The sequence below is a fragment of the Elaeis guineensis genome, chromosome 14 (genome assembly GCF_000442705.2).
Source record: "Elaeis guineensis isolate ETL-2024a chromosome 14, EG11, whole genome shotgun sequence".
In the NCBI taxonomy this organism is placed as follows: Eukaryota; Viridiplantae; Streptophyta; class Magnoliopsida; order Arecales; family Arecaceae; genus Elaeis; species Elaeis guineensis.
In genome coordinates, this window is record NC_026006.2 from 60374430 (window position 1) to 60395454 (window position 21025).

At 35.4% G+C, this 21025-nt stretch overlaps 1 protein-coding gene across 1 annotated transcript; it reads left to right on the forward strand.

Moving 5' to 3' along the window:
* The first annotated feature begins 2418 nt into the window (after positions 1 to 2418).
* LOC105057399 (serine/threonine-protein kinase TIO) lies at positions 2419 to 20709 on the forward strand. The gene is given in 24 exon segments (XM_073248770.1): positions 2419 to 2498; positions 3047 to 3194; positions 3309 to 3383; positions 4538 to 4630; positions 4736 to 4810; positions 4879 to 4971; positions 7380 to 7443; positions 8044 to 8128; positions 9124 to 9196; positions 9281 to 9349; positions 9454 to 9534; positions 9656 to 9758; positions 9832 to 9978; positions 12285 to 12423; positions 15491 to 15662; positions 15845 to 15953; positions 16041 to 16570; positions 17150 to 18295; positions 18372 to 18605; positions 18878 to 19021; positions 19143 to 19223; positions 19468 to 19656; positions 19969 to 20201; positions 20203 to 20709. Coding segments are annotated over 23 exon segments (4050 nt in total). The 5' UTR covers positions 2419 to 2498; positions 3047 to 3104; the 3' UTR covers positions 20228 to 20709.
* The last annotated feature ends 316 nt before the right edge of the window (positions 20710 to 21025 follow it).

The window sequence follows — 21025 nt, forward strand, 5'->3', positions numbered from 1 at the left end:
GAATTCAATGAGCTAGATCAAAGACCATAGCCAGATCTTTGAAGCTGTAGCTGTCCATGATGAGTAGCTTTTCTTCTGAGATCTCTGTTTCTGTACAAAGATATTAGTTTCCATGTGCTCAAATAGGTGTACAGAGTACTCAGTCGAGCCAATCAAGTAGAATTTGGGCGTTTTATTCTGGTTACCCATATGAGCATTGTATTCCACTGTATTTTCTGAGCCTGATCCATGGAAATGGATATCTCATGTAAATAGAATGTTGTAAAAATGCTAATGAAAACTGTTTTAGTTTAGTGTGAAGCTGAGAATAAGGGCCTCATCTGTTTTGTTGTATATCATGCTTGGGAGGGCTGCAGCAGTTTTGTGGCATCGACCAGGGACTTCGTTGTATGTGCTCATCATTACTATAGTTCTTTTTCTCTCCCAGTTTTTCTGGTGCCAGATGTTCGCTCGTGTGGATGAAGGGCACCTACAAGTTTCGTCAGCCAATGGCTAATGTTCCCTCTCCTAGTTGCATGTGACCCACACAACTGGTAGGTACCCTCAATCTAGATGTGTGTGTCCAGCGAGATTCCAATTAACCGTGTGGTTGCGTTGTGGATTAATAGCTTCTTAATGACATATCTCTGGGTATATGTGTTGAAAGGAAAATTCTGGTTGGTAACCAGTTCGGTGGTTGATATATTGTCCTCGTTGCTAGGGAAACAATGGTTGTTATTTGCCTAGCCATATAGCCTTAGGCTCAATCTTTTAGAATAAAGTAAATGCAGGGTACATATTGGACAGGATGGGTGATGCTCTTTGGCTTGGCTTAACAATCTCTCTTAACATGCTCTTGCATGAGCATTTGCTGTGATAAATTGAACTGGAGTGGTTTGGACAGGCCGAACCTGGATGGAGCAGGGGAGCACCCAAAAGTGGTTCACCTAGTTTTGTTGCTAGAAGAATTTTCTGGTATTTATTTATTTAGAGCAATTTAAGAGCCAGCTTGGTTGGAGGTAATCTAGCATGCAAAAATAAATATTATCATGTTTGGTACAAAAAATGGATGAAAGGGTACAATAAATGGTAGGTTTTATACATTTAATTTATTTGGTAAGGTGGTCATTTCATACAATCTTAGAATGAATACAATTCAAAAAGTTAGAGAAAAAGATGTCCGAAAAAAATAAAGGTAAAAGATAAATATCAGCTCAAATTTCATAAGAGTGGTGAGCAACAAATGGTACCATCTAGATTTAGGAAAGGTAATCAAAGAAGTGGTAGTTATTTTTGCAAACTAAATTATTGAATGAAGATAATCTCAAAAATTTTATTTCTAGATGGAAATATCCTCACTTTTATTATGTTAATATTATATTAATTATATTAATATATATAATATATTGATTAATAATATTTATAAATAATATATTTAATATAATAATATATTTATAAATGAATATTAGTTATTAAGAAATAATTAAAAAATAATTATTGATTATTATTATATTTAACATAGGTTTTATTGATAATTAATATATATATTTATATATCAAAATATACTAAAATTTATTTATAATAAGAAATATATATTCTAATGTATGTATAATTAATTTAAAAATATTTATTAACTTATGTAGATATATTTTAATATTTGAAATAGCCAATACTGATAATAATTATATAAATGAGCCATAAATGACTAACAAATAGACTAAGAAAATAAGATGATTACTTGAACTATTTATTTAATAATATTATTAAAAATTTATTAATATTTTTATATAAGATTATCTCCAACTAAATATAGTAATCTTTTCTGATGTTATTTTTAGGAGTAATTTTTTTAGCAATCAAATATAGTAAAAATTTATTTTTTTTATAATTTTTTTAAAAATAAGTAATTTTTAAAAATTATCAGATTATCTCATAATTTCATGTATCCTAACCAAATAAGTACTAAAATATAAGTGAGTACTTCTATTTTACATATGCGGACTCAAGTTTGGATAAGACTATCAAGCTCGCAAATTGGTGCCCAAGGTTGCCTTGAGCTAGGGCAGGCCATATTCTTCAAGCCCATGATCAACCTGGTGCCGTCCTAATATTTACTTGAACCAACTCATTTCATAGCAAGCTCTATCGAGCAACAGGCAGGCCTGGCTCAATGTGCACTCCATTTTTAGCATTTGTAACTGAGAGAAATGGACAACAATGGCAAAAAAATGAAATTATTCGATCATGTTTATGTATATAAGATGGACAGTGAATAGGTAAAACAGTGGTTATTCCCGTTAACAAAGATACTTATAATATAATTAAATAATAACAATCATGCGAGTCACTAACTAACTGTGCATATACGACAAAATGTTATACGGCAGATCCGGATCCACATAATACCCGACCCGAATCCGACCCTTTGCGGAAACTCTGGGCGGGCAAAAATTTAAAAGCATCGGAGGAGTGCGTTGGAGGACGAGAGCCCCAGAAAGAGCGTGCGAGAGCCGAGTAAGGTAAGCTCGCTCTTCTTTCCAGTTCCAGCTTATAATCTTTCTGATTCTTTACTTCAGATGTGTCTGTTGAATCTTTGCCCCTCGATCTCGATCTTTCCTACTAAAATTTTAAGAAATTTTTGGTGCCAGCGTTGGATCTGGCTCGGATTTTGAGTGAAGAAATCAGATCTCTAGGGTTCCAGTGTGGCCTCTTTTATTCTCTAAAGATCCTCCTCCGAAGTCTGAGAAGCTACTTTAGAGGAACCCTATCCTCTCGGAAATGGATCTGGTTTAAAACCCTAATTTTTTCCGCGTGGGAGTCAGAAAGCTTTTCTAATTTAAATATTCTTGACTATTGTTTTAGATTTCATTATTTTATCCGTTAAACTAGTGATTTTGTTTTTATTTTTCAATTTAACTTCGTTCTATCTGGTAGAAAAGAATCTAATGTGATAGTTATTTATTAGTTTCTAATTTTAAAACTATAATTTACTTGACATTTATGGGAGAATGTAGTTAATGAGATGCACTTTGCAAAGTTATGACTTCTTGGTTTGATTTTGGTTTAGACTGAAGGTGTACAGTTTATTTGAGCTTCAAGTACCTCATTGATTGATAGATCGAAAGATGGGGGTAGAGGATTACCATGTGATAGAGCTAGTTGGTGAAGGTTCTTTTGGGAAGGTGTATAAGGGACGACGCAAGTATACGAGACAGGTTTGTGCCTGTGAATCCTGTGATTGCTAATTTTTGGGTTACAATTAATTCTCTCTAGGATGAATACCAGACGCTGATGGTGGAATCTGTCATAATTTTTCTTTTTTGTTGCAGACTGTTGCAATGAAGTTTATTCTTAAACATGGGAAGAGCGAAAAGGACATTCATAATTTAAGACAGGAAATTGAGGTACTGACGATGAGTCCTCTTATATTCTTGCATTAGAATGTCTTATTTTCCCATAGGTCCTGTTGTCTATCAACTTCTCTGTTTGCATACCACTACTTCTGATTTTTCCTAGCTACTTTTCTTCTTTCTTGCTTGTGTTTGTTTGATGTTTCCTTTCTTAATAGAGATAAGGTTGTTTCATAATTTGCCAAATGCTTGAAATATAGTGGGCTTCCTTAATTGCCAGTAAGGTGGTGCACTGTAAAGGAAATAATATTATGGTAGTGAAGTTGCAGTTAATATTTTCAACTTCTTTGTTTACATACCACTACTTCTGATTTTTCCTGGCAACTTTTCTTCTTTCTTGCTTGTGTTTGTTTGATGTTTCCTTTCTTAATAGAGATAAGGTTGTTTAATAATTTGCCAAATGCTTGAAATATAGTGGGCTTCCTTAATTGCCAGTAAGGTGGTGCACTGCAAAGGAAATAATATTATGGTAATGAAGTTGCAGTTGATATCTTGGATAAGGTGATTTGTGGTTTCATGTAACCAAATTATTATTATATCCTCTAAAGGCAAGTATGGTAATCTCTTGTCCTTAGCTAATGTAGTTTACTAACTCTTTTTTATGTTTTGTGTGCTGGACAAGTATATATAGGCCCAAATGGACTTCTGAACTCTTATTCTGCACCTAGAACTGCAGAAATCAAAATAGTTGCAGCATTCTATTAGAAAAAGTACACAAGATCCTTTGTTCCATCAGCTCACTCTCATTGCAACGCTTGTTCTGGATGTTCATATTTCTTTATTGCAAGTTGATAATGAAGGACAATTATGTAAAATCTCATGCCTCTTTTAAGAATATACTTTTACATCTGTAAATTCTATAATTTATGAAAAAACATTAGCTGACTTTAGATGGTACTCGATAGCAGTACCTGGTTTATAAATTGTGCTCATAGGTAGCGCTTAGTTCTTTCAAGGTTAAAGCATTTGAAGCTTTGATTAGAAATTAAGTGTTTTTTGATCATGACAGTTTGCTGAAAGTTTATAAAGCAATAATTTTTGTGGCACAGTTTGTCATACCCTCTTCTAAGTGTCTACTGTTAGTTATTTTCTTATTGTCATGTCTTGGAAGCTAACATTTCTTCTTACCATTTTCTGGAATTGAATAGATCCTCAGGAAGTTGAAACATGGAAATATAATTGAAATGCTTGATGCCTTTGAAACCCCTCAAGAATTTTGTGTTGTTACAGAATTCGCTCAGGTATTGATATTTAGTATCAATATGTCCTTGTTCTCTCATGCTTGCCCGGTACCAGGAATTGCAATACCTAATCTATTTTATCACCTGTTGCTTTTGCTTTTCCAGGGAGAACTATTTGAGGTTCTTGAGGATGATAAGTGCCTGCCAGAAGAACAAGTTCAAGCAATAGCTAAGCAACTGGTACACCTCATAAGTTTTCTATGAACACTTGGGTTTCTCTGTGTAATATTCTGTGTTTTTTTCCACAGGTTAGAGCTTTACATTACTTACATTCCAATCGTATTATCCATCGGGATATGAAACCCCAAAATATCCTCATTGGGGCAGGATCTGTTGTTAAGGTGGTCTTTCCCCTCTTTCTGATTTTTGAAATTACAATTATCCTTGTCATTGATGCTTATGAAAATATTATTTTCTTAGATACCTAAACCTTATTATCCAGAATAGCTTTCATAGTGCTTTTGTTACTTTTCTGAATAGTTGTTGTCATCTATAGACGTATTTTCTGGGTGGATAATGTGTTGCAGCATGGTAGCATTTTCTTAATTTAGTTCTCCATCTTTTCTTACACTTTTTGTCTTTTCTTACACCAATGTCAACAGGTTCCACTAAATTCTTTTGCTATTTATGCGTTGTTATAAGATCTCGATGTTGCATCTTGTCCTATTTCTTTTCATGCATGGTAAGCAAAAGAGGGCAAGTTTGTGAAACACTATGACTAATTTTTGTTGTTTTCATAAGAACTGAATGCACACATTATTGCCAACAGCAATATGCATTCATAGCAATATCATCATAACGTCCTTAACCATAATTGCTTAACAAGCTTATACTGGACTGTTTGTGGTTGCCTTTATATGGATTCTTTCTTACCATCTGTTTCTGTATGATACACACCTCACATGGACATGCACACATTGTAATTTCCAGTTTATCCATGTACTTCCTTGTTCTGCCATGTTATTTAAGTTCTTGCTTTTCTCTTTTTGATTCTTAAACACAGATTTAGTCTCTCTCCAACAAAAGGTTAACAACTCTTTTTCAGATCCTGATGTCTCACATGCCTGCACCATTCTCTAACTACTTCATCCATAGAAAAATGGTCAACATTTAAGGCACTCACTTCAAGTGTGTTTTGGTTGTTCTGAAGTTCCATTGGAAATTTCCAAGACTAATAATATACTTCTCAGGACTTCTGTTCTATAGAAAATCAACATTTATTTCATATAATCATGCATTTGAAAAAGATATGTCAAATATCTGAGCTGCACATCCTTCAGGGATACTGATTTTGCAGCAATTTCATGGTAAGTTTGTTTTTGAATTGAGCTGATATCTGGAAATTGTATCTGCTTAATTTGCAGTATTGACTACATACTTCTATTTTTTGCCATGATATTAAGTTTTGACTGAATCAGATCAGTTCAGCCATAAGCCATCCCTACTTATAGAGTGTCAATTGGTTCTAACTGAACTGAAATATATAAGGCTAACAGCCTTACTTTGAGGTTATTTCTTATTTCTTTTGTTATCTTTGGAGTTGCAAGAATGCAATCTTAAATTTGGATTGCAGATCTGCCCTATCAGAAGCAATTTTGTGCAAGATAAAACTTGAGTTTGTGAGTTTTGATATCCTCTAACATGTAAATCTGGAGTTACAAGACATTCAAGGGTACTGTAACCTTTCCAAAATTATTTCCATGGCAACATTTCCTTCTGAGGTTGTTTACTTTTTATATAATTTTAAATTTGGGAAGATATATTTTTCACAAATTAGAAAAATCAATTTGATTTATTTTGTCAATAAAAATTTGAAAATTTTGATTTTTATTGAACTTTAAACCTGTGCACATGCATTTGATAAAGCTCCATACTTTGGGTAACATTTATATAGTAATGTGCAAATCCAACAATTAATGCTTATTAAATTTCAGCAGGAGTGCATATATTTTTGTATAAGCAGAAGAGATGTCCTAATTTTGATCACTGATATTGCATTTGTTCCTATTCATAACTTGTCATAGTTGTTTTTTTATATACAATTTCATATTTAATATTTGATGTCATTCCAAATAAAATTTTTATTTTTTTTTGATTTTTTACATATTTATTAGTTTAATACTTTAATTATTTATTGATTTATGCTTGAGTTCGTCCCTTCATAGAACTGATACTTAGTGGATTCAATCATCTTAGATTATTGCTAATAATATATTGTACCATAATTTCTTTTCAGATTTTTTTTCCTTGATTTTTATATTTCAGATTTTTATGGTTTTTGACTTTGTTTAAATGACCAATTGAAACTGAAATTGCTGAATCTTTGACCGTGGAGTGAAATAAAAATTGAAGCCATATTTAGAAACTAAGTTTCTGTATCATTGACTTTCCTTGTTACTGAGCTAGTCCAGGTGATATGTATGATGTTGGTTTGCCTTTTGGCCCATTTCTTTTGACTCCTAATTTTCATCATGAACTGTATTATTATAAAAGACACCCTAATCTTTCTCTTTGATATAGTCATACAAGATACTTGTTTACATAGTCATGGTTCCTGGATTTGAATGTATTAATACCTACTTCTGGAAATGGTATATGAACTTGATCTTTCTTTTTCGAGATGCTAAACTAGAAGGCTAACTTGAACTCATTTTAATTCTATTTTCTTATTTTTCTTCTTGTTTTAAGAATATTGTTTGGGCTGAATAGATAGTTGGTTCCATCATATCTATTATGTTCTTTCTTACAGCTTTGTGATTTTGGATTTGCACGTGCCATGTCAGCTAATACGGTAGTTCTGCGCTCTATAAAAGGTAAGCCATTCATAATTTCATGATCTTCTTTTGAATTTCTAGTGAATTAAGTATTCTTAGTTCATTTGGCATGTGTATCCTTAGTGTCAGACATTTGCTAGTCCCAGTAATTTGGGTTGAAAACTGACATGATTTACATGGAGAACAAGGTTTAGTAGATATTTATGGTTATGTGGTGCTAAAGTAACATGAGTTCAAATGCTTGGCTGCCACAACAAGTGGAATGAGTCGGTATTCTTGTTTAGTTGTTGGAAACTTGGGACTGAAATGATCACAGGGAAGAGAGCGTTTGATTGGCCTTGATGGTGTTATGGCAACATAACTGAGGACATTTTTCTAAGTTAGCTCTTAACTGATTCTTGAATGATCAAGCCTTTAATAATCTTTGAGCTGGGCATTGCACTAGCGGTCACACCTCTCTGCCTAAACATTCGTGTCTCGGCTGATATGTCTCCAAATATTTGGATCTGGCTAGCTATAATAGTGGGCGGTCTCCCTCCTTTCTATCAGGGAAAAAAAAATTCTTTTAATAATCTGCATCATGCTTGTACAAGGTAATTTTAACTTTTCTTGCTTAGATATATGCTTGTGAATGTGTAGGTACACCTTTATACATGGCTCCAGAATTGGTGCGGGAACAACCCTACAATCACACAGCGGATTTGTGGTCTCTTGGAGTTATTTTGTATGTGAAATATTTTTGCTAAAAAAGTTCTTTATTTGATTCTTATTCATTCTAATTTTATTGTTTTTTATACTTCATGTACAACTCCATCTATTTTAGATTTGGTCTCTGACCAATGAAAAAGATTCTAAGTAGGCCTTGCAACTGATTACAAACCAAATTCAATGTGGATCCAGATCCTCTTTACTTGCACAACCTTCTAAGTTGCTTGGAACTTCATGGCTATATGATATCATGATTGGGTAAATGGATTTACGAAGATTGCAAATTAACCATAAGAATTTGAAAATGATACTTGGATCCAAATGTAATCCAATGATGTTTGAAAAAACTGAACAACAAAATAAGTTCTATTAGATATTTGAGTCATGCATTTTAGTTGAGATGAAATGAAGATGATGCAAAACAGAGTTAAGAGCAGGCCCTCATAAACAATTAAAAATGAATGACCAAATAAGTAGTACCAGTGCTAATTTTGATTGGTCCAATTATCTGCTAATTATTTCAAAAAACAATGTTTTTCCCGAAATACAAGTTAAATGAAAAATGAAAGGTGACTATATTTAGGGGAAAAATTGGACAGTCATAGCCCATTGCATTTTATGCGACTAAGCTCAAATACAGCCCATTGTAGGTCTAGATGGGTTCCATCATTCTGATATATGCCAATATGCTGGATAAGCCATAATAATAATAATAATAATAATAGTAGTAGTAGTAGTAGTAATAAAAAAAACTTGGATCTGAGTTGGCATGAGCAAATTTTACTAAGAAATGTCATAATAAGCTTTTTGAGTTTACCTTATAGCTTGGTAAGACTTGTGGGCAATGAGTGGATAAGTAATGGCCTTCAACTTTCTGGTAACAATCAAGTAAATTCAATCCTCTAGTATTTATAGGCCTTGCCAGCAGAGTTGCATAGGCATGTCACCATTGTTCCATTGTACAATGTAGTGTCCACTCATGGAAATAAAATATTTATTGAAAATCGCCAGGTATGAACTATTTGTTGGTCAGCCTCCATTTTATACAAATTCAGTGTATGCACTGATCCGCCACATAGTCAAGGTACACCTGCTTATCATTCCTGTATTTGCAGTTTAATGTGGAGGATCATGATATCTAATATTTATTTCTTGTGCCATATGCCAGGATCCAGTAAAATATCCAGACAATATGAGTCCAAATTTTAAAAGCTTCTTGAAGGGTTTGCTTAATAAGGTTCTTATCAATATTTTATTCATATGCCCACAGCAAGCTGTCTATTGATCTATCTACTTGTTATGCCGAATGTTCACATTGGTCACGTATATTATCAAAACTAGGTGCCTCAAAATAGGCTTACTTGGCCTGCATTACTGGAACATCCATTTGTCAAAGAAAACATGGATGAGCTTGATGCTAGGGTTAGTTTTCTTATTCTCAGTTTCATGAATTTGAACTCTCCAACATGATGTCCTTCCCACAATGACGCAACCTACTTTATGTCTTCATAAAAGAACTATTAGTTTACCAATTATATTCCAGAAAATTTGTCCAGCACCATTTAGGGGATCTGAAGCTGTCTCAGAGGGAGAGAGGAACATCATTCCTGCTTCGACAACTGAAACATCTAATGCCAATTCTAAAGGTTTGATATTAAATTTCCCATTGTCTTTTCTCAGGAGACATACTGTTCAGACCCATAACATACTCCGTGACAGGTAAAAACAATTCTCCTGTTCATCATGAGAGTGACAAAATTCAAAATCTCCCAAATGATGGTAAAGTAGATGCACCTACACCAATACTTGACAATCAACATCAAGTTTCTTCAACAGTTCCAGCTTTAGATGGCATTCTTCCATCAGGTAGAACATGTTGTCACAATGATCAAAAGCTAGTTGCACAAAACTTGAATTTTTCATGCTAGTGTTTTGGATTATGTATGCCTATGTTAATGCAAAGTTGTGAGTGTTTTGACCTTTTACTCAATTAAGAAGCTTGGAAAAACTGAATTATGGGTAGAAACATTAATATGGTGATAAGTTTCAATAACTAGGAATGTTGCATGTGATGGTTGATAAATGCTTTCTGTATAAAAGCAAAACTGCTGTTATTGAAAAAGGTAATTCATTCATTATTGTCAATATCTCAGCCAACACCAGATAATGTTCAAGTATATCAGTATCAGAGCCAATAAATGCACCTTATAGCTGGTACTGTATGTAAGTTATCATTATATTGAAACTTATTTTCATTTCTAAATATCATCACTTTAAGGTAGATTTAACCAGGAAAAAAGTAAATGTATAACTTCCTTCCATCAAAGCTAAAACAAATTACACATGCATTTTTTAGAGTCACATAAAAACATATAGTTGTGATACTGCATTATCTGATGTAAGCGAACACTCTGAAACTAGCATAAAGTGTTTGCTTTAGAGATTATTAAATTTAAATTTTGGTTAACTATTTTCTGTAAAATATTTGTTGCCACTATGAATCTAAAAAAATCCGTAAAATGGTGACTAATTGAAACATATCAAGCATTTAAGCTTTTCATAACTATGAATAGAAGATAATTATAGAGACTATGTCCAATAGGTTAATTATTAGAAGTGCCGCTTGGAGACTTTAAGTATCTTATTCTGTGTATGGAGATCCTCATGAGGGATATGAGTGGAGTACAACAGTTTGCAACTTCTAGATATTTCCTTGGCCAATGTCAGAGTAAGAGACTTGGGACTGTGAAGGAACTTCATTTCACAAACGTAAACTTGCATTCTTCATTCCAACATTGAAGATGGACAAAATATAAGAGTCAGACTGGAATGCAAAAATTTGGGCCCAAGATGAAGTATTAGGAGTATCTGACTCTTTTACATGGTTTATGTGCATTAGAATTCTAAATGAGGTCATTTATATATTCTTAAAGGATGCATATGCAAAATTGCAACTATGTGGAGTCGATAGTGGATATACTTGTTGCTTTTACCTCTGCAGTTCTTCAATTGGATAACCAGTTAAAAGACTAGGGGTTCATCCTAAACTTAACATGCTACATAATGCCAATTACATATATGTCTTTGATGGCATATTAACAAGTTTTATTAAAAACCTATGCATGTCCAACCTTATAATTATTTTTGACTTGTATATGACTTCTGATAATTTATATACTCCTATGGATGATACTCATTTCAGTTGACCAGGACTAATTCTAGTGCTTGAAGCTGTAGAAAAATGGAGATAAAAAAAATCCACACTGTCTGCGGTAAGCGCATACCTCTAATGGTTGGAAGAGACCAGGATATGCTGTATTCTAGCTGATTCTCTCTCCTGTAGCAGTCGATTGTTCATTCTATCTGCCACCCTCTTCTCTCCCACAGATCAATGCAGTTTCTCTTATTTCTTTTAGGATATTTGGTTTCTAATATTTTTCTCCTCTTTTGGAGGAAAAAGCTTGATTGTAATTAGCTTATGATGATATGTCGTTGCAGGAAAACATTTGGTTTGCAATATCTGCCTAAACTTATGGACTAGTTAAAGCTGATATATGATAATATGAAACTTCATGCATCTGTTTGTGTTATATTTCTCTGATCGTAAGTTAATTTTTATTTGATATCCTGAGAATATTTATGTTTTCTCAAACCCCTCTTGACTTTTTTCTTCAGTTACTTGTCACATTTCTATTAATTTAGGCATAGCTGGTCTTGGGTCTGGTAAAATGTACTTGGCTGCATCAAAATTATATAATCCAAAACAGAAACTAAAACTAATCTGCTAATGTCTAAATTTGTTGTTTGGTTTGGTTTGCCGGTTGTTGAAAATCAATATAATGCCAGAATTCTTCTAAAATTGCAAGCTTGCATCAACCATATCATGGTATAATATGTTAGTGCTGATATCAATTTATGGATGCATTTTCTTTAGCAGTATTCTAAGATGCTGAAGTAAGATATTTAGAAGATAAGAAACCCAGTGGTGTTATTTCAAGTTATATTTGATGTAGATCAGTAAAATTAGTGAGAAAACATGTATGTTTAAACATGTAGCCTACTTGCTAAATGACACTAAACTGCACATAATAATAGTATTAAGTTCTAATATGAAAAAACTGTGCTGCATTTTATAATATTATGACAATGTAACCATTGTTGCCCACTTTCAGATTGCCAAATTTTAGACACACTGGAAAAAAATTCACGTACAGTGAAAGGAGCGAACTATATTAGTCAAGACAATGAAGCAATCTCAGCTATTCTGCATCCCTTGAAAAGTTGGTCCAACACATCCCCTAGTTCTTTCAGGTAATAGCTATAGCCTATCATGTGAGTTTACGTACCTTACCAGCAGAACCATTAACTAATCACAGAATGGAATAATTGGAATCTTGCACAAACATGAAATGATTTAGTGGATAACATTTGTGGTCAGCATTGAGAATGATTGTGTTGACAGTCTTTGCATAGCAGAATTTACTTTGTTTGGCTGAAGTGGCAAGTGGATTTTTTTTTTTAATTGAACATTGCTTTAAGATCATATATAATCCTTTACAGAAAGATTTTTAGAACTGCCTGGTGATGGGCCTGTCAGGTCCTTTGCTGGAATGCAATATTTCCTATTGATCAGTGCTTCTCTCTAAGATGCTTCATCATGTCGTTCTAAGGCAGTAGTCTGTGGCAGCAACAATAAATTGACCTCTGCATGATGGTTTCATGATGAAGAAACATGTCTGCAAGGCATTTATACTAATTCTCTATTAATGTTTTATTGTTTTAGAGTGTGTAGGGCTAGAAATAGGCCGAGTTGGGTCGGGCCACACTACGATCCGAGTCCAGTCCAAAATATTTTTCGGGCTTCAGGTTGGGCTTAGACCTAAATTTTTTTAAAAAATTTAGGCTCGAGCCCGGCCTGAACCTAATCGGACTAGCTTGAACCCGCAGCATCTTCGTCCCTTCATCCACGACCCCATCATTGTCCTATACTCCAGTAGGCACCGCCCATAATTTCAATGCCTAGGAGCTTGTCGTATGCTTCCGCCACCGCCAAATTGTCATCTTTGCTGGCTCCGACATCCTAAAACCTATCTAGGTCTCTGGCAACCCCAATCGGCTTCGTGTCCTCATGCCATCGCCAACATCTCCACCCTTGATGCCACAGGTGACTGCTTCCTCCATTGTTTTGGCGACCAAACCCAATCAATGAGCTAGGGTCGGGTCGTTTGACGGGAGCAACATCGGCTGTCCGTGTGGGCTTCGGTTGTAGCACATTAGGAGGTGAGGTGGAGACTACTTCAATACCCTAGGCCCAAATTTTGAGAGGATGAGGGAATAGGAATTAAGGAATACCGGCGATGAGGGAAGACCAGAAGAAGGGGGACTCGGTAGGAGCCATGCTTGTTAGGTGCGCTGATGAATGGTGAACATCGATGGCAATGGGGGAAGATGGAAGACTGCATCGACGATGGCTGATGGGGAAGATAAAAGATTCGAAGAGAGGAAGGGATTTTAATCGCCCTGAATCCTGATATTCGGACGGACATGGACCATGGGCTAAGGCTTTTTGAGTAGGAGATGAAGTGATGAATATCGGAACATGAATAGACGGCATTAGGCCTTATATTCCAATTAATTGACTAAAGCAATTAGCTAAAGCTAGTAGGCTAATCGACTAGGATCGGACTAACTCAGGTTGGATATTCGGCTAAATCAATTTTGAGTTGGGAACTGGGCTTGGGTCGGACATTCGGGCCACTGATCGGGCTGAAATTTGGGCTCGGGCCTGGGCCAAGCCAAAGAAATGCCCGAGCTTAGCCCGAAAGACAAAGAGGCCCTATATTTAGGCCCAAGTCCGACTTGAATTATTTCGGGCCTAGCCTGAAGCCGACCCAAAGTTGGCTCGGCCTGAGCCCAGTTCCAGTCCTAAAAATGTGTACATGGATCCTATAATATCTACAGAATTTACATGCATTAGAAACTACAAATAATTGCTCTTGATGTCTGATATGAGCATATTGCAAAGCCCTATGAGACTTGGGATTAAATTTGCCCTAAATAAACCTAATAATGCTGCTTATGATGTTGTAAAAAATTGCCACATATGGCGAACCACTTTTTGATCATTCTTTTTATTCATGTGAAAAAAGTGTTCTAATGCTTTACTAAAGAAAGGATCTTGCTTCACCCACCCGAGTTACTCATACTAGCCATAGGCACATAGATGAGGGATCTCTTGCAAAAGTTTTGGTTTGACGTATCTAAGGAAAGATGAATCTTTAGGTCTAGATTTCATATACTATATTCCTGTTTTTTTTTTAAAAAAAATATTGAAATCTAATCATGGTATTTTAGGTTCCATGTTTAAGATTAGGAAGTTTGATTTAGCTGTATCATCCATGAGTTTGGTATATCTCAGTAAGGCTCATGTTTTGGATGCCTTAGATGAACCAAACAAGTTTTTGGTTCCACAAAGTTTGTTGGCATGAAGTTGCCACGGCACAATTAGAAATATAAATGTCTTTTCTAGTCATCAGTTTGGTTGAATTTTGGATTGATTTGATAAATCGTTGTTTAATTTAACCCTGAGGCCTAAGGCATAATATCCTCAAGCAATTAAACACAACTTAATATTAGGTTCCAATTCTTACACTCCCCCTTTTCTTTTGTCTGGGTCAATAGAAAATTTAGGGTATCTTTCTTAGTGAATTCACCTCCATGATTGTGGTTGTAATCCTAATCTGTTTTTTAATTATCTTTTCAAGATCTTATTTGAAAGTCCAATCTATGCTGGATGGAGATCTGATCATTGATTGTTGATTTACATCATTTGACTCCCCAGACTAAGCAGAATCATGGTTCCAGCTTTTAATTTTTAAATTCCTTTCTGTGGTCAGTTTTTGATCTTAACATTTCAATTAAAATCAGAAATGATTTGGCTCTTTTCTTTTGGTATCAACTTCATTCCTGACAAAGTAACTTAAGCATCAGTAAGCAATAAACCAAATTTGATTGTTAATTTAAATTAAATTTGGAAGTGATGTTTTTCATACCCTTAAAGCATACCAGCATATTTTCAGTATTAATGCACTCCTGTTTGTTTGTTTTTTTTTTTGCCATATTATTAGTGTATTATCAATATATTATCGAATTGCTTGCTGAGTCTTAGTCCTGCATAGAGGGTCTTTTCTCCAGCAAATGATTACCTTTTTAAATAATTGTATTTTCATTATGTTGAATACTCGTTGAATGAGGATCCATAATGCCCAACCTAAATAGTTGGGAAAAGCCTAGATGGTTATAGTTATGGTTATGTGTTTTATGTTAGTTAGCCTGTTTCATTCTAATCAATTCTGATCGACTTTTAAAATCTTTACAGGGATTTGAATATTGATTCTGTAAATCAGTCATTCAGAATTCTTACCAATTTGCTTGCTGCTGGTGCACATCAAAGTTGTGCAGCATTAGATGAAATGATATGCATTCTTCTTGAATTTACAGCTGCCATTGTCAAACTGAAGCTTTCTGATGCTCATGGTTTAGCAGTGAAGGTCTTTCTAAACCCTCTTTAAATTAGGACTCTCGTACACTAAATATAATGTGCACTTTAGGTCGTCTGTTACATTCCATGATGATGATGGGTTTTGGTATATATAGTACAATATATCTATAACTATGTATAAGGAGATGTGGACCAATTTATGGTGGATGCTACTACTCTTCATTCTTGCAGAGTCTTTCCATTTTAAAGAAACTACTGGATAATAGTGGAAATGGGATTGGAAGTTCTTATAGCAGGCACTGGATTTCTCTCAGTGATCTTTATTCACAGGTCATTTCCTGTTGTCCAGTAACTGATGTTTACACTATCATCATTAAATCTATGGTCATTGGTTTATATTTTTTTCTTGTTCAAATTTGCTCTGCAGATTTTAGTCCAATTAGAGATGCATCTGGAAGGATCCACTATGAGTCTACTGCATGTGTTGCCGTAATGTTATCCCGTGTTGTTTGGGGGCTTAAAACATCCATGTCATCTGAGGGGTCAAAAGCCATGGATGAAACTCTCCATCAGATAGTTGATCATGCCAGAACATCTGGAGTCGTTGAACTCTTGCTTGGATGTTTAGCAGCTTCTGGGTCAAGTCTAATGTCAGGAACTTCCAACATGGTGCCAGCGGCATGTGAAACATGCAAAGCCATTTGGTATCTAATCAATGCACTGGAGATTATTTCTGTTCAAGGACAAGTCTTTATCTTTCCATTAGTTTATTCTCGGCAGCATCCTCTATCTCAGCCTGATGTCAAGACACATGAACATGGTTTATGGATTGATACAGAATCAGCTAAAATAATTGAGATGATTGTAAAATTATTTCTTGAATCGAAGCCTGTGCAGCTTGCTATTTATTACTGCTTTCACAATGGTCTAGAATCTGCACTACATGCTGCTCTTCAGGTCTCTCTCTAATTTTTTTATATTACATACTTTAAATTTACATAATTGTAATCACCCATCTAAAAGGATATTAATTGGACTCAAGGTGTGCCGCTGGTTGGTAATGTACCATACTAGTACCAAACTGGTATTTTGTCTTGTGTTGTACCAACACTCTGTATGCTGCCTCATACGTTATTGAACCACATACCAATATTGTAATAGGATGGTATTAGTATGAGGTCCAGCATTGAGACGGTGAACTTTGATTGGACTTATACAAAAACCTCTGATCTATGTACTCAAGTAACCACACACTTTGTCATATACCCATATAGTTACAAAACCATTGAATTTACAATATGCGTTGCTGTTTTATATTATCTACAAATCTGTTGTGTAATACTAAATATTTGACTTACCGCTACGTATTTTTGAGATCTGCGAATATTTATAATATTTTAGACCTTGGAAAGTAGAAGCTTTGCTATTTAACTCTGTGAAGTTATTATCAACTGAAGTTGTAGACTATTGAAAGCTTTAATTTTTCATGTGATATTTTGACATTTCTCATATTTCTTTGTAACCATTGCTTTTCAGCTTATGTCAAGGATTTGTCTATCAAACACTTCAGTCTGCAATGTGCTGTGTGGTTTGCCAAATTCTTTGACTGCTGCTAATGAAATGGATGTGGCTGGAGATGGAACCATTATATCAGATATGTTTTCGTTATTAACTCTTTGTGCATCATACTTAAACAAAGAGTCAGGAGAAACGCATAACCAAAAATGTAAATTATCTAATCCTCGTGCCCTTGTGCTCCACTGTTGCCTTGCCTTGGCGACAATTGCTAATTGTTTGAGGTCAGATGGAAAATGTTCAGCATCAAATATTCTTACTAATTCCCAGAAAAAACAGCGAGCACGGCTTTCAGTCCTTGCACACCTATCTTCATCTGATGATAATGTGACAAACTCCATTCAACCACACAATGCATCAGCTATGCTGGCACTGTCATTTCTTTTATCCCTTGAAAATGGGGGACATTCAAAGTCTTGTATTTCTGAAACAGCTCTGGCTTTATTTCCTCCCATGGCAACATTGCGTACCACCCTCAAACTTTGGTTATCAAGTGACAGCGAAGCACGAGCAAATTATAATGGGGTGATGTCAAATTGGCATGGCCTCAGGGACGGGTGTGTTGGGTTGTTACAAACAAGGCTAATGTGGGGGGGACCTCTAGCCATTGAACAAGCATGTTCAAATGGCATACCTCAGCTTCTTATATATTTATTGGCTGATGGGCTTACGAAAGATGCCTCAGATGGAAATGATAGAGCAAAGTCTCATGTTGGGTTATCACCAATGGGTGTAGTGTGGACACTTTTTTCCTTGTGTCATTGCCTCTGCAGCAGTGTTTTCCGTGATATCTTGTTTAGGAGAGAACATGTAAAGCTCATAACTGACTTGATGTCTGATGCACACCTCAAGGCAATAAAAAGCTGGAGAGGGCTTGGTGGTGGAAACAATGGAGTTAGAGATCTAATAAATGCAGTGGTTGATCTTTTGGCATTTCCATTTGTTGCAGTACAGAACTCTCCCAACATGCCATCAACATCTGCATCCATCAACAGCGGTTTCCTTCTAAATGTTGGGTCACCTGGTGGGAGAATAGGAGTGGATAATGCGGAAATGTTAAGAGCAATTGAGGCACATATGCCTCAGTATGTTCAAATTCTTGTGGAGGTGGTCTCAAAGCTTTCACTGTTGTTACACTTGCTGTTTTCAACATTTGTTTTTCTAACAGATGTTTGACTTTCAGGTTGGATTCCCTGCATGCATTCTTAGGGGCCTAGAATATATTGACTTGAAAGATATCGCAAGGTCTGTAGCTATCATTGCAAAAATGGTGGGCTACCGTCCACTTGCTTTGCAGCTTCTTAAAGAAGGTCTTCTAAATCCAGACAATGTGAGAAAACTGCTTGACAGTTCAGTTCCAAAGGATGCTGTTCTCGACTTCCTAATGATAATTTCTGATCTTGCTCGAATGTCAAAGGTCCAAACTTTAGCTCTTTTTATGGTTGCCCGTCGGGAGAAATGTTATTTCTAACCATTTGTCTCAGTTGTCTAGTCTCGAATGCTATTGAATTTCTTATATATGGCATGGGTCATAAAAGATTTTTGACAAATAAAAGAACGAAAAAATTACCAGAAGCAATGAGTTTAATTTTATGCTCATAAGCCTACAAATAAGAAGGCACTGGTGATTTTCACAATCTTTATATATATTGCACTATCAATAAAATGGGTTTTGATTTATTGTTGCAGGATTTTTACGAACCCATTGACAAGGCAGGCTTGCTAGAGTTTCTGAAAGATTTCCTAATCAATGCTGATGCTGATATCCGTGCAAAAGCTTGCAGTGCTATTGGAAATATGTGCCGCCACAGTCCCTATTTTTACATCTCACTTGTAAGATTTATTATGTAGATTGTTGCTTATTGGCAAACATTTTTTTCACAAATAATGCTCATCTGTTGATATACTGTTTCTTTTTTTTCTTTCTTTTTTCTTTCTCTTTTTTTTTTGCCAGGCAAGGCATGGCATCATTGATCTCCTTATTGATAGATGTTCTGACGCTGACAAACGCACTCGAAAATTTGCATGTTTTGCTGTAAGATTCTATCAGAATTGCTTTTGTGCCAATAAAAACAACTTGTGTGTATTGGAAGTAAAACATAGAGAAGACAGAAATGCCTCAGAAAATCTTTAAGATTGGTTTAACTGGCAACATTAACTGCATGCTAACTCAAGAATTGATGCTTTATTCTGGTTTTTTATTATTAACTTTGTTTCTTAATAGGGACATGCTTATAATGTTATCTGGTCACATTTAGCTTACGGCTGCTTTTTTCCAGGTTGGAAATGCTGCATACCACAATGATGTTCTATATGAAAAGCTCAGAAGATCCATACCTCAGCTTACAAAACTTTTACTCTCTGCTGAGGAAGATAAAACCAAAGCCAATGCTGCTGGTGCACTCAGTAACCTTGTGCGAAATTCTAGTGTTCTTTGTGAAGACGTCATCTCCCAAGGTGCCATGCAGGTTCGTCCATAGTGGTGGCTCTTTTTTCCTGATTGTGTTGAGTTTTTTTTTGACATCTTAAAGACATTTATGATAGTCATCTACTAACCTTCACATAGTTTAGTTGATCTGGTTGACATGTGTTGTGGATAATTACCATCTTAGTCATAGTGCTCTAATTCTAGGTTGCCCTGGGGCCACAACATGACAGCTCGGCTGCAAAATACCTATATCAGTTATAATGATACACTCGAACAATTTCATACTTTTAATCTTCTTATTACAATATTGAGCATGCTTCTCTCACTCTCTTTGGCCTTGTGTTTTTCTCAGGCTTTATTAAAGCTGGTTAGCAACTATTCCACTGCAGCATTGAGCCCGACCAGAGGCGATGCTCTCAATGAGTCGCCTCTTAAGATCGTTCTATTTGCTTTACGTAAAATGTGTGATCATTCTATCTGCAGATGCTTTCTCCACTCTTCTGAGTTATTCCCTCATCTTGCTCAGCTAAAGCGGTCGCCTGATGTAACCATTGCTGAATATGCCTCAGTTATTATTAGCAAAGCCACCCAAACATAGTGACCGTGACTAAATTGTAGCCACGGCTATCTGTTTGCATAACAATGTGAATATACTCATGCATGCTTTTGCCACTCTCAATCAACATTTTGTACCATTCTGGATCTAAGGCTCTTATGCAAGAACATGGATCACAGTCCACAGAGATGTTGCATTGGTTCCACTATTGACAATTGTGTATACGTATTGTCTGTTGTTGAGCATGAAAAACTTAGATGTGCAACAGAATGGAAGAAGCTCCCTAACGATGGTCGGAAAAGAGTGGTGGGTTTACATCAAGATTGTTGCATGTGAATGCATGTATCGTTGTCTCCAGAATCCTGGATCGAAGTCTGTGTCCTCATATTGAAAGGAGCTTGGAAGCTTGGAAAATTCACTGAATGCTGCCGGTTTGTGAATCTATTGTCTTATATGTATGCTATAATAGTCAAATAAGTCTATAGAAGTCTGGAACTAGTGCGCGACATTGTTTCAAGATCAAAACGTTTCCTGTCACTGCACATTGTTTTGTTCGTTCCTTTTTGTCAGTTACCATGGTGTGGTTATTATTAATCTTTTTCACGATTTCGCTGACTATTTTTATCAACATTTCTACTAAAGATTTTTGGGGATTTGCTGCCTTTTTCCTGTAACCGTTCTTCCTCTCCAAGTCTCTCCTTTCTTATGCATGTCTGTATGTCTTATTACTAACTGCTGACCGCTTTACGTTTTGCTTAGCCTATTTTTTGAGCCATCGTACGGAATTTTATCGTTATACCCCTACAACTTTTGGAGTTATCTTGGTAGAAATTTCATTCCGACCCATGGATAT